At 42.7% G+C, this 16,980-nt stretch overlaps 1 protein-coding gene across 1 annotated transcript in view; it reads right to left on the bottom strand.

The window, feature by feature from the left end:
• Positions 1-7,116: 7,116 nt before the first annotated feature.
• The window catches only part of ADAMTS15 (ADAM metallopeptidase with thrombospondin type 1 motif 15), a 39,273-nt gene continuing 29,409 nt past the window's right edge, over positions 7,117-16,980 (bottom strand). The window contains exons 5-8 of the mRNA XM_072611612.1: positions 16,551-16,728; positions 15,673-15,854; positions 15,299-15,474; positions 7,117-10,979 (exon numbers count right to left, since the gene is read on the bottom strand). Coding sequence (XP_072467713.1) covers positions 10,205-10,979; positions 15,299-15,474; positions 15,673-15,854; positions 16,551-16,728 — 1,311 coding nt within the window. The 3' untranslated portion in view covers positions 7,117-10,204. The remainder of the gene's footprint in view (positions 10,980-15,298; positions 15,475-15,672; positions 15,855-16,550; positions 16,729-16,980) is intronic.

The raw sequence follows: 16,980 nt of genomic DNA, 5'->3' as shown, positions 1-16,980 counted from the left end.
TTGAAGGAAAAGAGAAGATCTGAGATAGGAAAGGGGAAGAGGGACCCAGACAAGATAACTACCTTCAAGCATTTGAAGGGATGTCATGAAGGACTAGACTTGTTCTGCTTAACCACCAAAGGCAGAACTAAGAACAATGGTTTGAAGTTGCAAACTTAGTCTTGATGTCAGGAAAAAGTTTCCTATTTACAGGTATATGAAAGTGAAATAACCAGCTTTGGATAGTACTGGGCAGTCCCTTACTAGTGATGTTCAGAGAGACCGAATGACTAGTTGTCAGGTATGTTGTGGAGGGAACTCTTGTTCTAGTAAAGGCTAGACTAGGTGACCTCTGAAGTCCCTACCAACTGAGATTCAGGAACTGATTCTGAAGATTAGATTGTAAGCTCCTTGAGAGTGGGTACTGTCTTTTGCATTTTTTTTTATCTCCAACACTGAGCACAGTGTCTGGCACATAGTAGGTGCTTAATAAATATTTATTAACTACTGACTGAGTACTACCATCTCCCAGCCTAGATGTTCTTTAAGATCCCTTCCAGGTCTAGTAGTTTATAATTTTCAAATAACCTTTTAATAAATAAGGTTTAAGAAGGCAAAATAAGTATTCAAGGAATCCACCGATCACCACCTGAAAGAGATCCAAAAAGAGAAACTCCTAGGAACCTTGTAGCCAAATTCAAGAGTTCCCTGGTCAAGGAGAAAATATTGCAAGCAGCTAGAAAGAAACAATTCAAGTATTGTGGAAATACAATCAGGATAACACAAGACCTAGAAGCTTCTACATTAAGGGATCGAAGGGCATGGAATAGGATATTCCAGAAGTCAAAGGAACTAGGACTAAAACCAAGAATCACCTACCCAGCAAAACTGAGTATAATACTTCAGGGGAAAAAATGGTCTTTCAATGAAATTGAGGACTTTCAAGCATTCTTGATGAAAAGAGCAGAGCTGAAAAGAAAATTTGACTTTCAAACACAATAATGAAGAGAAGCATGAAAAGGTAAGCAGCAGAGAGAAGTCATAAGGGACTTACTAAAGTTGAACTGTTTACATTTCTACATGGAAAGACAATATTTGTAACTCTTGAAACTTTTCAGTATCTGGGTAGTTGGTGGGATTACACACACACACATACACACACACACACACAGCACAGAGTGAATTGAATAGGATGGGATCATATCTTAAAAAAATGAAATTAAGCAGTGAGAGAGAAATATATTGGGAGGAGAAAGGGAGAAATGGAATGGGGCAAATTATCTCTCACAAAAGAGGCAAGCAAAAGACTTATTAGTGGAGGGAAAAAGAGGGGAGGTGAGAGAAAAACATGAAGTTTACTCTCATCACATTCCACTAAAGGAAGGAATAAAATGCACACTCATTTTGGTATGAAAACCTATCTTACAATACAGGAAAGTGGGGGAGAAGGGGAGCAGCAGGGTGGGGGGATGATAGAAGGGAGGGCAGTGGGAGGAGGGAGCAATTTGAAGTCAACACTCTTGGGGAGGGACAGGGTCAAAACAGAGAATAGAAGCAATGTGGGGCAGGATAGGATGGAGGGAAATATAGTTAGTCTTATACAACATGACTATTATGGAAGTCATTTGCAAAACTACACAGATATGGCCTATATTGAATTGCTTGCCTTCCCAAAGGGAATGGGTGGGGAGGGAGGGAGGTAAAGAAGTTGGAACTCAAAGTTTTAGGAACAACTGTCGAGTAATGTTCTTGCTACTAGGAAATAAGTAATATAGGTAAAGGGGTATAGAAAGTTATCTGGCCCTACAGGACAAAAGAGAAGTTGGGGACAAGGGAAGAGAGGGATGATAGAAGAGAGAGCAGATTGATGATAGGGGCAATCAGAATGCTCGGTGTTTTGGGGTGGGGGGAGGGGACAAATGGGGAGAAAATTTGGAACCCAAAATTTTGTGAAAATGAATGTTAAAAGTTAAATAAATGAATTTCAAAAAATAAATAAATGAATGAATAAAATAAATAAATAAGGTTTAACTAATAATAATAAAACTAATAAAAGGTTTATCTTTTACCTTCCATATTACTAAAGTTTTTTGAGGCTCAATCTTTTAGCTCCTCCCACCATAATCACATCTATGTGGTAGCTAGTCAGTTTGGGGCACTGAAGGTCATGCCCAGGTTCCTTAGGAAAAGCCCCAAAATGCAACACACCAGGAGTGAATAGATTTCCTATTAAGAAAAGATTCAGACAAAGTTTGGCTATTTTCTGTCAAGTGAAGGTGGATGGGGAAAAAAATGTTTTTTAAGAAGCAGGGAACTTTGCCTCCTCAGAAATAACCAAGTAACTTTTCGTGGCAGCCCAGGAACAGACAATAACAATGCTAACCTTTCCCAGGAACATGGAATCCACTTCCCTCTAATCTATTGGTGGTGACCTTCAGCAAGTCAATTTTTAAAAATCATTCCAAACTTAAAAACATAAAATTAAATAAACATTTCCATATACAAAGTAGAGCCAAAAAAAGACAATTGTCCATAAAAATATGAATCTGTGTTACAAATAGCTTGCTTTTCTTTTTAAGTATATAATAAATTCAACATGTAACTTTCTAAACTGTCCTACTTTTCTGTGGATCTTCTGGTCTTCCTTATGTTTGCTTTTGTTCATTTTTCTAAATTTTTTTAACACACTCTGCAAGCCACTTCCAACTTTGGGGCATACTCAATTGTCATTCCATGTAGTCGACAACTACATGGAAAAACTACATAGAAATTTTTCATATAGTTCACAACTTGGAAACTGGGAATCAACAGATCTTGTGATGAAAGGGATCTCTCCCCCACGTACACACTTCAGAGCATGTGCAGAGATATTCTAATTCCTATCAACCATAACTAAGGGGTGGCTACTATATGGTGACAAAAAAAATCTTTTAATTAGCTGCTAAACCAGAATTTGGTACATAGAATACAACAGTAACTCCCACTCCTCAGCCCTCCTGTTCCCTGGGTGAGTTTTGAGTGAAGAAAAACCTGGGTACTTTCTTCCCCTAACTTGCCATCATTTATAATTGAACAAATGACACCTCTATTTCTTTTGTCTTTATTCTTTCCCGGTGTTAGGCAAACCAAGTATCCAGCAAAGAGAGTGTCCAAGTGATTGATGATGGCCATCAAAGCTCTCAGAGATGTCTCACTGGCTACTAAAACTGGTAGTAACAGTACCAGCCCAACAGTAGCCTGCTGAGCAAAGTAGCCATTTGTTCGTCACCTATACCTACTACACTCTGAAGGTGGGACACCAATGGACCCCTGCCAAAGGTTTCTTCTGGACCCTCTTAGCTTTAGAGTGATTATCAATAGTAACTGTTGCTGTCTCCCTCCCAGTCTGATGTCTTTATTTTTCTTGGCCTCATTAAAGGGGCCATGCCCTGGCTACTTCAACAATCCTAGTCAATGAATGGGTGTTACCTCACCCTAAGTGAGTACCTGCAGAGACCTTGATCTGAAGGGCCCAAGGTCTCCCAGCGCATCCTGGGTGATCTCCAGTCATCCTGATGACTATCTGGTCACTGGTTTCAGATGGCTCTGGAGGAGAAGTGAGGCTGGTGACCTGCCCAGCCCTCCCTCACTCAAAACAAAGTCAAGTGCAAGTCACATCATCATTTCTCTGATGGCATGGTCTTCTTCAGCAATGAAGGATGAACATAATACTACCCACTCACCAAAGAGACCCTGGCAGGAACTGCTACCCCAAAGGTTGAGAGAGACCAAAGGAGTGTTACATTTCAACAACAATCTTTTCTTTCTTTTCCTTTCCTTTTTTTCTTGGCAATGCTATGATTAGCTCACCTTCTGTCTCTCTTACCCCAACCCCCAAGTGGGGGTGGAGAAGGAAAATCAAAGCTCTTTAAGCAAATATGCATGGTTTAAAACTTTTCCATATTGGTTATGTCTGAAAATACATCACATCCTGCATCTTGCGTCCATTACCTATAAGCAGGTGGGTAAGATGTTTAATGATTAATCCTCCAAAATCATCTTTGGTCATCACATTGATAAGAGTTCTTAACTTTTTTAAAGTTGTTTTTCTTTACAGTGCTGTTATTATATAAATCATTCTTCTGGCTTGTTCACCTTGCTCTTCATCAGTTCTTACAAGTCTTTTGGGCAAATCATTCCACAACCTTGGGCTGCAGTTTCCTTCTCTGAAAAGGCTGAACAAGGAATCATCTCTAAAGTCTCTTCCAGCTCTAAATTCTATTTTCCTTTGTCTTAAGAGACGGGCTAACTTCTCCCATCTATTTTGATGGATGTTTCAAGTGAAATCCCTCCCTGACCTCTTGCCCAGGCTTCCATGACAGTCAGCTATGGAGAGCAGGCAGAGGCTCCATAAGATCATTTCATCTTCATGGACACCTCTGCTCTCTTAAAAGTAAAGGAGTTCCTTCCCCAAAATCATCATTTCATGGAGCCAAATAAATAATCCAGTTGTGTTGCCAGCAGTTTCCTGGTCTACCCTCCTCTGCACCCAAAGCTTGAAGTCCTACACCACCACCCTTCCCAGTTAACTGGGAAGATGACCTATGATCTATGGGAGAATCTGTATTTTTCCAGAAGAAAAGGAAGCAAGAGAGATCTGAGTCCCAAGAGTGACATCAGTGAGGTCATCTCACTCTATCAGAACTGATCATAGTAGCACTTTCCCTACTCTGCCCAGATCTGCAAGGACTTTGTTGCAAGGACATTCCCTGCCTCTTTTGTCCCCTTCTACTCTCTTTTCCTCCCAAACTGTGCTCTTTTGGAGACAAATTGGTCTGCCTGTTCCTTGGAATGCCCGTAGAAGCCAAGAACTCTTTATCTCCTTCAGCATTCTGGTCTGCATTAGGAATGTGGTTTGCAAATCAAACCAGAAGAGAAGGAGACCTCAAAAACTGAAATGGAAGCATTTCCTGCGCAAAGGGGGAGGAGGAAAGGGGCAACAGAAGTCATCTGATTGTCTTGAGTGAGAGAGGATGGATGGATGGCTGTTGGGTTACTGGCACTGCAACTGAGTTTGCAACATAATTTGATTCTCTTGCAGTCACGTGCTTTGGAAAGTTTGAAGATTTTGTTTGAAACTATCATTTACTGTCATTGGCTCATGGGTGAGCCTCCAAAGAGACCAAAAGGAAGACGCTTTGCTCTTCTAGGACTTGTTGATGGGACTTGAAGCCTGTGGCTGACTCATTCAGCAACAGCTGGGGAGGAGCCAACAAAAAATGGAGAGACTATTCAGGGTCACACACATTGCATATTGGCGTGCCAACTCAGGCTGCTGCACATGTTGCCAGGACTTGACTTGGCCACAAGAGCACTATCGAGGGAGGAGGAAAAAAAAAACCCTTTTTGGAATCACCAAATCTACTTCTCTCCTGGGGCAAAGGAAGCGTCCCCCACTGGAGTATGGATTACAGAGCAACTTGTTCCTGCCTCCTTCCAAGATCCAGTCATGATTAGGAAACTCCCCTCTCCTCCTGGAGGGCTTTCAAAACAAGACCTTCTCAACTGTTTAAGATGGTCTGAGTATGATCCTGCCTGGAGGCAAGGAGATGATCTACTCAAAAAACTCAAAGTCTCCTTCCAGGCCTAGGATTAACCAGTTACTATGGTGATATTTTCCAAAGCACTCTTTCCCCCCCAAAAAAATGAGGGTACATGGAATAGCAAAGGCTATTCCTTTAGCAAAACCTAAATTACAATTTAATTATTATTAACTCAATGATTAAATGTTAATACTAAATATATTTAATATATTAAATATTTTAAACAATTAAATATTTAATATATTAAATTATTGATTGTATGTAATTAATACATAATATTAATTATCTATGTTAATAATAGCTAACATACATGGCACTTTAAAATTCACAAAGCACTTTACATAGATGATCTTATTTTATCCTCACAACAACTCAGTGAGGTAGGTGCTTTTTAATCCCATTTAACAGACAAGGAAACACACTAGAAGTTAAGTACTCACCCAGGACCAAAGACCTATTAAATGTCTGGGCCAGTATTCCAACTCAGGTCTTCATCAGCCTGAGTTTGGCACACTCCACGACATTACCTAGCTGCCCTAGTAAGTGGGCATAGTCAGAGCAATACATATGACCATCGGGCCCACAGTACTGTGACTACATCAATGCAAGAGCGTATGGCCTCTGTCTTTGAAGGCTCTCTCTCACAAAAGGCCAAAGAAACCCTTGTCTCTTGTGTCTGATGGCCAGGAATAAAAAAATGAGCCTAAGCCCTCAGATGCTGGAGTTTAGGAACAGGATTGGAACCCAAACTGTGCAAATCATTGCATTTGCCTGTTGAACTTCCCACAGATATCCTTGACAGATATTTTATTTCAGTGTGAGAATGACCTTGAGTTTTCAAAGGCTATGTAAAATGGAGTTCTAGCAGCTTCTAACACCACCTAAGAGCAAGCATGGGGCAGCAAAAGACCCTTTCTTCTATGTGGAGACTGGCTTAGCTGAGCAGAAAAAGCTCACCAATAAGTTGGCACCAATAAGTTCATCATGGCAACCTCTTAAAATAAATGAATATATAACATGTATACATATGCATATATAAAAACATATATGTGCAGATATGTACACATATGCATATAAAGACATGTGTATACATGTTTTATATACATGCTTTTTTCTGAATCAAAAGGTTTTCTTGGTTGTTTTGTTTTTGGGTCACCTAGCTAATCAGTTTGAACCAGAACAGAATCTATATATTGTTCCCAAACCCTCTTAACACACTAGTGCCTTGCCCTCTGTTGACTATCTCCAATTTATTCTGTACGTAGTTGTGCATAGTTTTTTGTGCATTTGTGTAAAGTCTTTATGCATAGTTCTTTGTCTATTAGACTATAAGATCCTCAAGAATAAAAACTATTTTTCCCTTTTTTTTTTGTTAGCTTTGGCACTTCTGGCCTAGCACATCGTAGATACTTAATATTTATTGACTCACTGATCTTTAAAATGTTTTAAACCAGAATTAAATTGAATATCAACCTAATTCTCCCAGCTGAATGGATCCTTCACTCAGCTTTGGGAAATGTCTGATGCAGAGATAAAAACACCAAGACCCGACAAGGATTTTAAATCCTTACAACTTTATTAGGAGCGGCCATTCACAACTCATTAGCCAGCTCCCAAGTATACACAGTATACATAGCCCAGCCAGTACCTAGGCTCTGCTGTCCTTCTGCAGTACTCAGGGCGTAAACGAACCAAACTTAACCACACACACAAACGCGCACACATACCCCGCACCCCGCCCCCAAAAGGGAACAAAAACAAATTCCACATGTAATAGTGACAAGTTCGGGTATTTTGGGGGAGCCAATCATCAGGTGAAGGAAACAAAAACAGCCCCTCAGGATGCTCCCTTGCAACCTCCCCCTGTCCCACAGCACAAGGTCAGCAAGGTGTGTGCTAGGGTCAGGCTCCTACAGTCAGTGCACAGGAAAGATAAAGGGGACAAAGCCAAGCTAACCCAATTCCTATTTGTCCCCCAACCAATGGAAAAAACTTGGCTTTTTGAGGGGCCCTCCTAGACCTGTCCTCCAAAAATCTGTCTCAAGTTCAATCTCTGCTCAGTCATGGTCAAGGATTGTAGTTGGATTAGTGGAATGTTCATAGTCAAGGGTAACTTCTAAATAAGCTACCTTGGTCATATTTTTTTAGTAAGAAAGAAGAAAAAAGTACCAACAACCAGGAAAAAAAACAGCTTCTGGACGTGGTTTGTGTCAGGAACAAGAAAGCATGTTCCTCCTTAAAGATCCACATGAAGTGAATGATAATTCCTTCTAAAAGGCCAGTCACCCCAGTGGAGGCATCTCTATTACCCACCCACCCTAATCCATGCTCCTGCCTCTTATTCACAGTACCCACCCCATCCCTGACTCCTAGTGAGATGCACTAAAAATGGATTATCTTGCTCAGTCATTTGAATCCCCATCTAAGCTCTTATGGTCCTTGTCCCCATTAAAGGTCCTTACTTTTCATCACCCGATGGCCATGGACATGTTTCCCCCTCCTAAAGGAATTACACCCTTCAGTTCAGGCCCTATGGAGAGACTAGAGGGCAAGAGTTCATTTAATGGTTAATTGAGTGGTTGGAGGAATCAAAATCCTCTCCCTAGGAACTCCATCTTCTTTAATTCCATTTGGGGAACCCCTCTACACACATGGATCTGGATCTCAACTCTAATGAGCTCATCACTGAGACATAGAAGACATAAAAGACTTGGGATGACTTTATTCTGGAGGAGAACACCATGTAGTTATGAACAAGCTTCCATCCCTAACTCCACAGTCTTCTCTCTAAAATACAGTCAACGAAGTCTCCTTAGGGCCCTGGGTCCCATGGAATACAAGCATATTTTCTGCTCCCTTGGCATAGGTCACCTAGCCCATCGGATTTGCAGACTCTTAATTTAGCTGAAATGCCTTCCCTCAAGGCTACAAACGTTTTAGGTTAAAAGGGGGGCAGGGAATTCATGCTTTGGGTTCAGATTGGACCAGATAGCTTCTCAGGGATCTGTCAACTCTGAAATTCTATCGTAGGTGAAACTACAAGCTTCATGATATTAGCCCCTAAGGAAACTGGATTGGCGTTAGGGAAGGATCCTGTCTCAAAATTGGAAAGCCAGCCTGCTGACAGGTATTGGCATCTACCCGAAAGACTCATCTTCATGGTCCATGCAGCATGACCTTCTGAAAACGGCACTCATCTCCGGGATAGTACATCACCACTGCCTAGTGTGTGGTGAGGAGGTGAAGGAAAGGAGAATAAGGGTACCCAGAAAGCAGAACCTGAGGTAGCAACTAACCCACCTATTAAAGGTGGGGAGATTGAGGTCCAGGGAGGCAAATAAACATATCAAAGGTCACACAGCAATCTTGATGTCAGAGAAAGGGAAAGCACCTCAATGCTGAGCACCCTGCTGCCCCAAGCCTTCTCTGGTTCTGACCAGTGGGCCACACTACCTCTCCACTGAGGTATCACTGTCTCCAAGGACATGAGGCTACAGTCACTCTCTGGGCAGTTTGGGCTAACGTACAAGGTGAAGCTGGGTACCCTTTGTGGGCCCCCCATTCACTGTGGGGGAACAGCACCCTTGCTGGGTGAGACCCAAAAGTATCTTAAAGTCAAGAGATGCCGGAGATACAAGGACGACAGTCTCTAAACCGAGTGACAGCAGCTTCCTGTCTGGAGTTTACCCCTTATGTTTCCTTACACTGGCCATTGACTCTGGTACAATTTCCAGGCTCCAGAAGCTGATTTATTTTTTTGATCCAATCTCTCTTTGAAGAGGATCTAGACTTTCTCAACTTCCATATTCCGGCTGTTCTCATCTCTAAGGACTTTTCATCCATACAAGGCTATAGAAATCAAAGATGATTTCCCCACCCCACCCACAACCCCAAATGTATACAATACTCTATAAACCTGGAGGGTTTGAGAGGAGGGGAATGTTTTGGAGGACCATAAAGGAGAAGAGAAAGTTGGGAGATTCCCTGAAGATTCTTTCTACATACCCATCCCCCATGATGAAACAGCCTCCTCATTGTGGTATCTAATTATTTCCCCCTTTCCCTTAGGGTCTCCTTATCCTGAAAAGTTTCGAGTTTGTTGGGTTTGCGTTTTTGTTTTTTGGGTTTTTTTCCTATTATCAGTCACAAAAGAAAAGGAAAGTGGGTTGCAAGCACCGTGAAAACCTGCATTGTTCAGAGATGGTGCAAGAGCCCTCAGGGCCCCCTGAGGTGCCAGGCTGCCAGCCTCGGCTCTTCCAGCAGCCTGTGGCCTCCTTTGAGGGAGAGCCACAGTACCTGAAGTTCTGCCCTGGAGATGCCCATTCTCCAGGTCTCTTTTTAAACTGGGCTCCAATCCTTCCATGCCCAGCATGCTCTCCTCTCAGGTTCTCCCTCCTATCCCCCCCGCACCTGGGCACTGGAGGAGCCTGGCACGAGGTAGACTGTGAGTTTAGTACCACTCTGCTCAAGTGAGGGAGGGTGAGGAGAACCTCTCACCCCTGTTCAATAATCCTTAGCTCCTGGATGTGAGCTGGGTCCTGAGGTGACCCCCCTGGCCAGTGCCCACCGTGCCAGCTGACCAGAATGCTGATGGCCCTAATGTGAGGGTGGGGAGAGTGAGGGGGTGGCAGAAAGAGCCTGATTCAACATGGTCTCAGGGTGCAAAAATCCAACTCCTGGGGTTTCCGACGAAGGTTGCATTGGTCCCTGGCCAGCAGCCGTCCCCCATGGCCCAGACACCTCAGCGGTCGTCTCTTAAATCCCCTGCCACAGCTCTTGGAGCAGGGAGACCAGGCACCTGCCTCCCAAGTTGGACAGGGCTCCCCACAGGGCCTTGTCTCTGTTGGCCGCTGGACTGTGTCACAGGCAGAAGCAGCAAGATGCCCTGGGGAGCCCCGGCAGTCCACCACACGTTTCTGCAGTCCACTCCCACAGCTCACAGAGCAGCTCCCCCAGCTGCCCACCACCCAACGAGCTGAAGGCCTGTTATCAGGTTGTTCCACCTGGTTAGAGAGGCTGAGGACACTGTTGTTGAGCACAGAAGATCCCCGGCTGTCCTTGCGATAGGCAGACTTGTCCTCCCGGGGTTCCTTGGGTAGGTAGAAAGAGTATCGGATGCGAGGTGGGGTCATCTTGCCCACGGAGAGTACCTCCACAGTCAAAGGCTCCAGGATGGGCCTTGATGCCTGTAACCTCTCTACTGCTGTGCTGGTCCCACTGTAACGGACCAGGCTGCCCTTCACCATCAGGTCCCGTTCTACCGCAGACACCACAAAGTGCCCATTGAGTAGATACTTGCCTTGCGCATTCTTCAGGGCCAAGTAGTTGTCATCACTGATCAAGCCTTGGTAGCCCCTCTGGCGAATGTCAATGCTTGAGGCTCCTGCTGGAATAGCTACCACAAAGTTATAGCCATGCCTGTGGGAGGGGGAAAAAAAAAAAACAGAGAGGAGAGATTAGAGACAAGCTTTGATAGGGTGTGAGTTCACAGAATCACTACATTTTACAGTTGGAAGGGTCCTCAGCAGCAATGTAATCCAACCTATACATGGAAGGAATTCCCACTATAATATACCTGACAATTGGTTCGTTCAGCTTCTGTTAAATTCAGGTTAATTCAGAAGAAAAAATTCAGCCCTTACCACTTCACAGACTTGACCTCAGAGTCCACCTAGTTCATCAGTGCACCCAATTGGTAATCAAGCCTTTTCTAAAAGAGTTCCATTAACAGCAGCCACTTACAATTTTGGATAATTCTCATTTGTTCATGGCCAAAGGCAGCATGATATGGTGGAGCCAGGAAGATCTAGGATCAACTTCATGGCGGGCCTCCTGGCAACTCTAAATTGCAGATAAGATATAAATTGCTGATCTGCGTTGGTGGAGGCAATTTCTAAACAGGGAGTTTGCTCCATACCAATGAATGAGATCATAAGTCTCAACAAAAGAAAAAAATTTATTCATGGTATAATGAAAAGAACCTTGGACTTTGAGTCAGGAGACCTGTGTTCAAAATCCCACTCTGACACTTTGGAGTATAGGATTTAGAGTCCAGAGACCACTTCTTAGATTTATGGTGATGGACAAGTCCCTCCACCTTTCTGAATATCCATTCCTTTGACTGTAACCAGGATAATAGTATTTGCACCACTTACCTTATAGGTAGGGTTATTGAAAGAATCAAATGTGATAATGCATAATTTGCAGATCTTAAAGTACCATATATATAAATGATTTTATGAATGAATCAATAAGCATTTACTAAGCACCAGGTATGTGCCCAGTGTTACGATATCCTTAGAACAGAGGCCACGTGGCATGGTAAATAGAAAGCGGGTCTCAAAGTAAAGAAGACCTGGGTTCAAATCCCACCTCTGACATTGCAGTCTGTGTGATTCTGATCAAGTCATTCAATCTCTGAATGTTCTAGACATTTCTCTAAACCTGTGAGTTGCAGAGAAGGTCCCAGCATGCACTGGCATAAAAAAAAATCATAGACCCAACATATATTCACCTTTCCTGTGATTTTTGTTCTTGTTCACTTATATCTGACTCTTCATGACCTGATTTGGGGTTTTCTTGGCAGAGATACTGGAGTGGTTTGCCATTTCCTTCTCCAGCTCATCTTACAGATGAGGAAGCTAAGGCAAACAGGGTTAAGTGACTTGCCCAGGGTCACACAGCTAGTAAGTGTCTGAGGCCATTAGAACTCAGGAAGGTGAGTCTTCCTGATTCCAAGATCCAGCACTTTATCCACTGCGCCACCTAGTTGCCCTAACCCTATGATTACCTACCTCTTTGTGAAGATGGCTGAGCTGGAAGCATCCTTAACCCTAAAGCCTTCCCAAACTAATCAATCCTAAACAAACCAGTCATTGCAGCAATCGTACCCCAGAATTTATTACCATTTCTTCTTTATATCTATGCTAATGGACTGAAGCTTGCACTACCCTGAATTGTGGATAATTAAATATTAATTACCATTTGTTTTGGCTTACAGTTTTTGTTGTGGGGGAGGAATCAGGATGTTGTTATTTTTGCAAGAGTGGGTTTACCTTCTTGGTTACGGTTTGGTTAGGCTAAGACTAAAAGGCGTTTGTAGTCATAGAACCAAGTATCAACTAGGGGAGATGACTCAGAAGTAGAATTTCTCATTACTAAATTATGCCAGGGATCATTCTTGAGATAGATAATTTCCATGCAGGTCACTGGGAGCTAAGTCTATGTAACTCCCTATACCTCTTGTTTGTGTATTACCTATTTTTATTGCTTGCTACATATGTGACTTGGCCCTGTTAGCTTTCTGAATACAGCAACCAGATGTCCTTCTCTCACTTCAAGTATGCACTCAGAGAGCACTCAGTCCAAAGGGCAACTGAGTCACCCCTCAGAGAGACTCAGAGTGTGCTGCTAGGGATATCCCTCTAAGGTCTAAGAGCCCCAAGTTCTCAGGATCAATGTGTACCCCCAAAAAAATAAAACAGATTTTGATAGCAAAAGGGGAGACACTGACTTTTAAACAGACCTAAATTTGAGAAAAGTAACTGCTTTTGGCATCAGTGTGTTCACTTCAACACAGAAGGCAGGCCTTCTAGACTCTAGAGGTTCCTAAAGTGGGTGACACTACCCAGTGGAGGTGCTGGAACTATCCGGGGGGCAGTAGTAGCCTCAGGTGCAATTGGGGGGCATTGAATAAAAATAAGAGGGCAATGGAAGCATAAGGAAAGAAAATAAGAAATTTTGAAAAATTGTTTGTAGTGTTTCATCTGTTGTATAACAAAGCTAAAGTCATGGTGATTACATTATTTTCCAAATAAACGTATAAAATGCAAGTTATAACTCATCAGTGATCAAATCTGCTGACAGGTCTTTACAAGCAAGTGTTGGCAGGCAAGCAAGTCTCACATTGTCAGAAAGTTTAGCATGCATCAGCAGGAATATGTGCATGTAATGACTTGTTTCCAATATGATACTATATGATTACATGATGCAGTACTGTGTTATCAAAATTTCAATGCAGGAAAAAACCCACAAATTCACAATAAATTGTTAAATTTAAGATGTGTCATTTTAAATATATATATATTTTTTATATTTTATATTTTTTTGAAATGATGCAAAAGTTAAAGGGTTGGAGAAAGTAGATTTCCAGGGGGGCACTGAATAATTTTTCAATGGGGAGGTAAGCCAAGTAAGTTTGGGAACCTCTGCCCTAGAGCCCTAGAGTGAACAGGCTCCGTAGAGTCAGGATCTTGAAAGAAGTCAGGGCTTCAAGTCACAATTTTATAAGCAATGAAAATTCACTCATTGGTCCCTACTCCAAAGCTCCTCTTCTAGTTCATATCAACTCCCTTACCTCAAACCTGAAGAAATATGTCAGGAAGCCCAAGAGAAAGATGAGATCCTCTATAAGAAGACACACCCTCTGTCTGTCCTGTCATTGTTACCTGCATGTTCACCTGATCTCTCATGGTCAAAGATCATGTCTTATTTGGTTTGTGCTTGTTTTTTAATCATATGAAGTACCCACCATAGTACCTTACAGATAGTAGGTGTTCAATAAATACTTATGAAATTGACGTCAGAGAACTTGAGGATAAGGGAAGCACTAAACTAGGCAGCTGGATGGCAAAGTATATAGAGAGTGCTCTTCTTGGAATCTAGAGGACTTGAGTTCATAGCCTGCCTCAGACTTTGCTAGCTGTATACCCTGGTCAAGTCCTTTAACTTCTTTCCATTTCCTCATCTGTAAAATGAGCATAATAACAGCGGCTATCTCCTAGGGCCACCATGAGGTTCAAATAAGTGCTTTGTAAATTTTAAAGTGCTATACAAAGGCTAGCTATTATTATTATGGTTGGGGGTATTGGGCAGGGTCTAGAATCTGTCTCAGTCCCTCTGGAGTTCCTTAATTCACAGCTAGGGCATGGGAGGAGAGAGGGGGAAGGTGTTTTCCTTCTTTTCCACCCCCTCCAACAGCTGCTAGCTTCCCAGGCCTAAAATTCACATGCTAGAGGGACTTTGGGAAATCAGGCACATTCATGCATTCTTGGAGAGTGATGAATTGGTAAAGCTATTTTGAAAAACAGTTTGGAAATATGTCCCTAAAATTACTAAACTGCATACCCGTTGACCCAGTGATATCACTACTATCTACACCCCAAAGAAATCAAAAAGGAAAAGGTGTTATAGATACAAAAATATTTTAGCAGCTCATTTGGTGGTGACAAAGAACTGAGAACTAAGAGGGGCAAGAGTGGTACCCATCACTTGGAGAATGGCCGAACAAAGTACGATATGTCAGTGTGACAGAACAATATGAAGGAGATGATTCCAGAGAAACTTGGCAGGAATTGAATAAACTGATGCAAAATAAAGTGCATAAAGAATTCATACTAAAACAACATTATCAAAACAACAATTTTAAAAGATCTGAGATTTCTGTATCAACCATGAGTCTAAAGGTCTGGTAACGAAGCATGCTACCCACCTCCTGACAGGGAGAAGTGATAAACTCAGGCTACAGAATACATTTTTGGATATGGTCAATATGGGATTTTATTTCTTTGCCTGACCATGCATTTTTGTCCCAGGGATTTTGTTGCTATTATTTTTCCCCCAGCAGGGCCACGGGATGTTGGAGGAAGAGAAAATAAATGTTTATTTAAAAATTTAAAAAAAGAACTTTAAATTAGAATGTTGATTATGGCTATATTATATACAAACAAAAAACTCACATGGGTTTTGTGAAGAGTCCAGTGACCCTCTTGCAGCTCTTGTTGTCTCCCCCACACACGCCACATTTGTCAAATTTCTTCTTGGAGCCCAAGTTCCCATCGCAGCCTGCCTTGATGCATTTGCCCTGGACACAAACTGAGGTGGAATCTGGAGTGCATGGAGTACCATCTACCACCTATGGAAGGAGAGGAGTGTGAGGGGAGACAGAGACAGAGACAGAGACAGAGACAGAGACAGAGAGAGAGAGAGAGAGAGAGAGAGAGAGAGAGAGAGAGAGAGAGAGAGAGAGAGATGGATGAGCTGGCACGTTCTCTCAGCTTTCTCTGTAGAAAGACACCTTTGCTGTAATCTCCCCCTCATAGTCTCTGCTCACCTTGGGCGCAAGCACGTAGAAGTAGCCAGTGCCGCTGGCTCGGCAGATGAGCTTGCATTTGTCCCTGGGTGAGACGCCCGAGTACTTGGGCACCCAGGTCATGGCGAGGGTGAGCCGATTGGTGCTGTGGTTGTAGCCATTGAAAGCCTCACACTGCTCCTCCCGGAAGCTCTTGCCAGAGACTGGGGTGGGGGGAAGCAAACACAGGAATCTCAGAAAGAGATATGGATGGGATAGGAGGGCAGGCCAAGACTCCTGGGGGATTTTTAGTTAGGAGAAACTCAGTCTCTGCACTCAGCCTTGCCCATCATTCTCCCCCATGTGACAGAAAATTAAAAGTGAGGCTGATATAAACTGACCCAAAAGAATCTGAGAAAGGGATGAATTAGATTCCCCAGGGTCATTTTTCCCACTTCTCCAGGTACAGATGCCACTAGAGTCCCCATCTTCACATCCAATGTGCTGGTCCTTTCCCACAGTCTCTCTTCTACTACAAGAATATGGAAATCTTAGCACCCTTAATTAACTAAGAGAAGTTCTGGCATTTTCCTCCACAGAACTTTTTAAAGTAGATCAGATTTGATGACTATGTAGTGGAGGGAAAGGAATAGATTTGGAAATGAAGGTGGTAAAAAAAAAAAGACTTTTTTTTTTAATTTAATTTTTTTTTTTTAATTTAAATAGGCCAGACATCCTGGCTCAGAAGAAAAATCCTCTTCCCAGAGGCAGGAAAAGGGATATCAGAAGAATCCTTTAAGCATTGCCAACTGTAGGGTTGACATCTTGGATAGAGTAGTTTTAATGTTTTAGAGGATGAGCATCCAGCCTCAACTCCCACATTCCCAGGATAAGAGATCCAGCTCCTGGTTCCTCCTTACCTGAGCTGGGGCATGTCTCCAGGTTACAGGATCGATATTTGACTCTCACTCCCTCACAATATTTGCCCCCATTAGCAGGTGCAGGATTGCTACACTCCCGTCGAGCCAACTGTACACCTCCACCACAGGTCCGAGAGCAAGGGCCATAAGGTTCCCATTTGGCCCAGGAACCATCCACCTGGAAAGACCAAGACTGCTTAGTATCTGTGAAATTCCCCTGACTCAACAACCCACCAGTACATTTACTCTAAAGTAAAGCAATATTAACTTTTAGACTTTACTGGTTCAAAATTTCCCAGAATTTCCATGTGGTGGGCTGGAAGCAATTGTCTGCTCAGGCTAACTCAAACAGGATCATTAAATGTTCAGTGTGAGTATTGGTACCTCAAAAATTTGCAAATGCAATAAATCAGAGCTTCACTTATTGTTT

The sequence above is a fragment of the Notamacropus eugenii genome, chromosome 5 (assembly GCF_028372415.1).
Source record: "Notamacropus eugenii isolate mMacEug1 chromosome 5, mMacEug1.pri_v2, whole genome shotgun sequence".
Taxonomy (NCBI): domain Eukaryota; kingdom Metazoa; phylum Chordata; class Mammalia; order Diprotodontia; family Macropodidae; genus Notamacropus; species Notamacropus eugenii.
The sequence above is the reverse complement of the archived record's forward strand: the minus strand, read 5'-3'. Positions and strand labels throughout refer to the sequence as shown.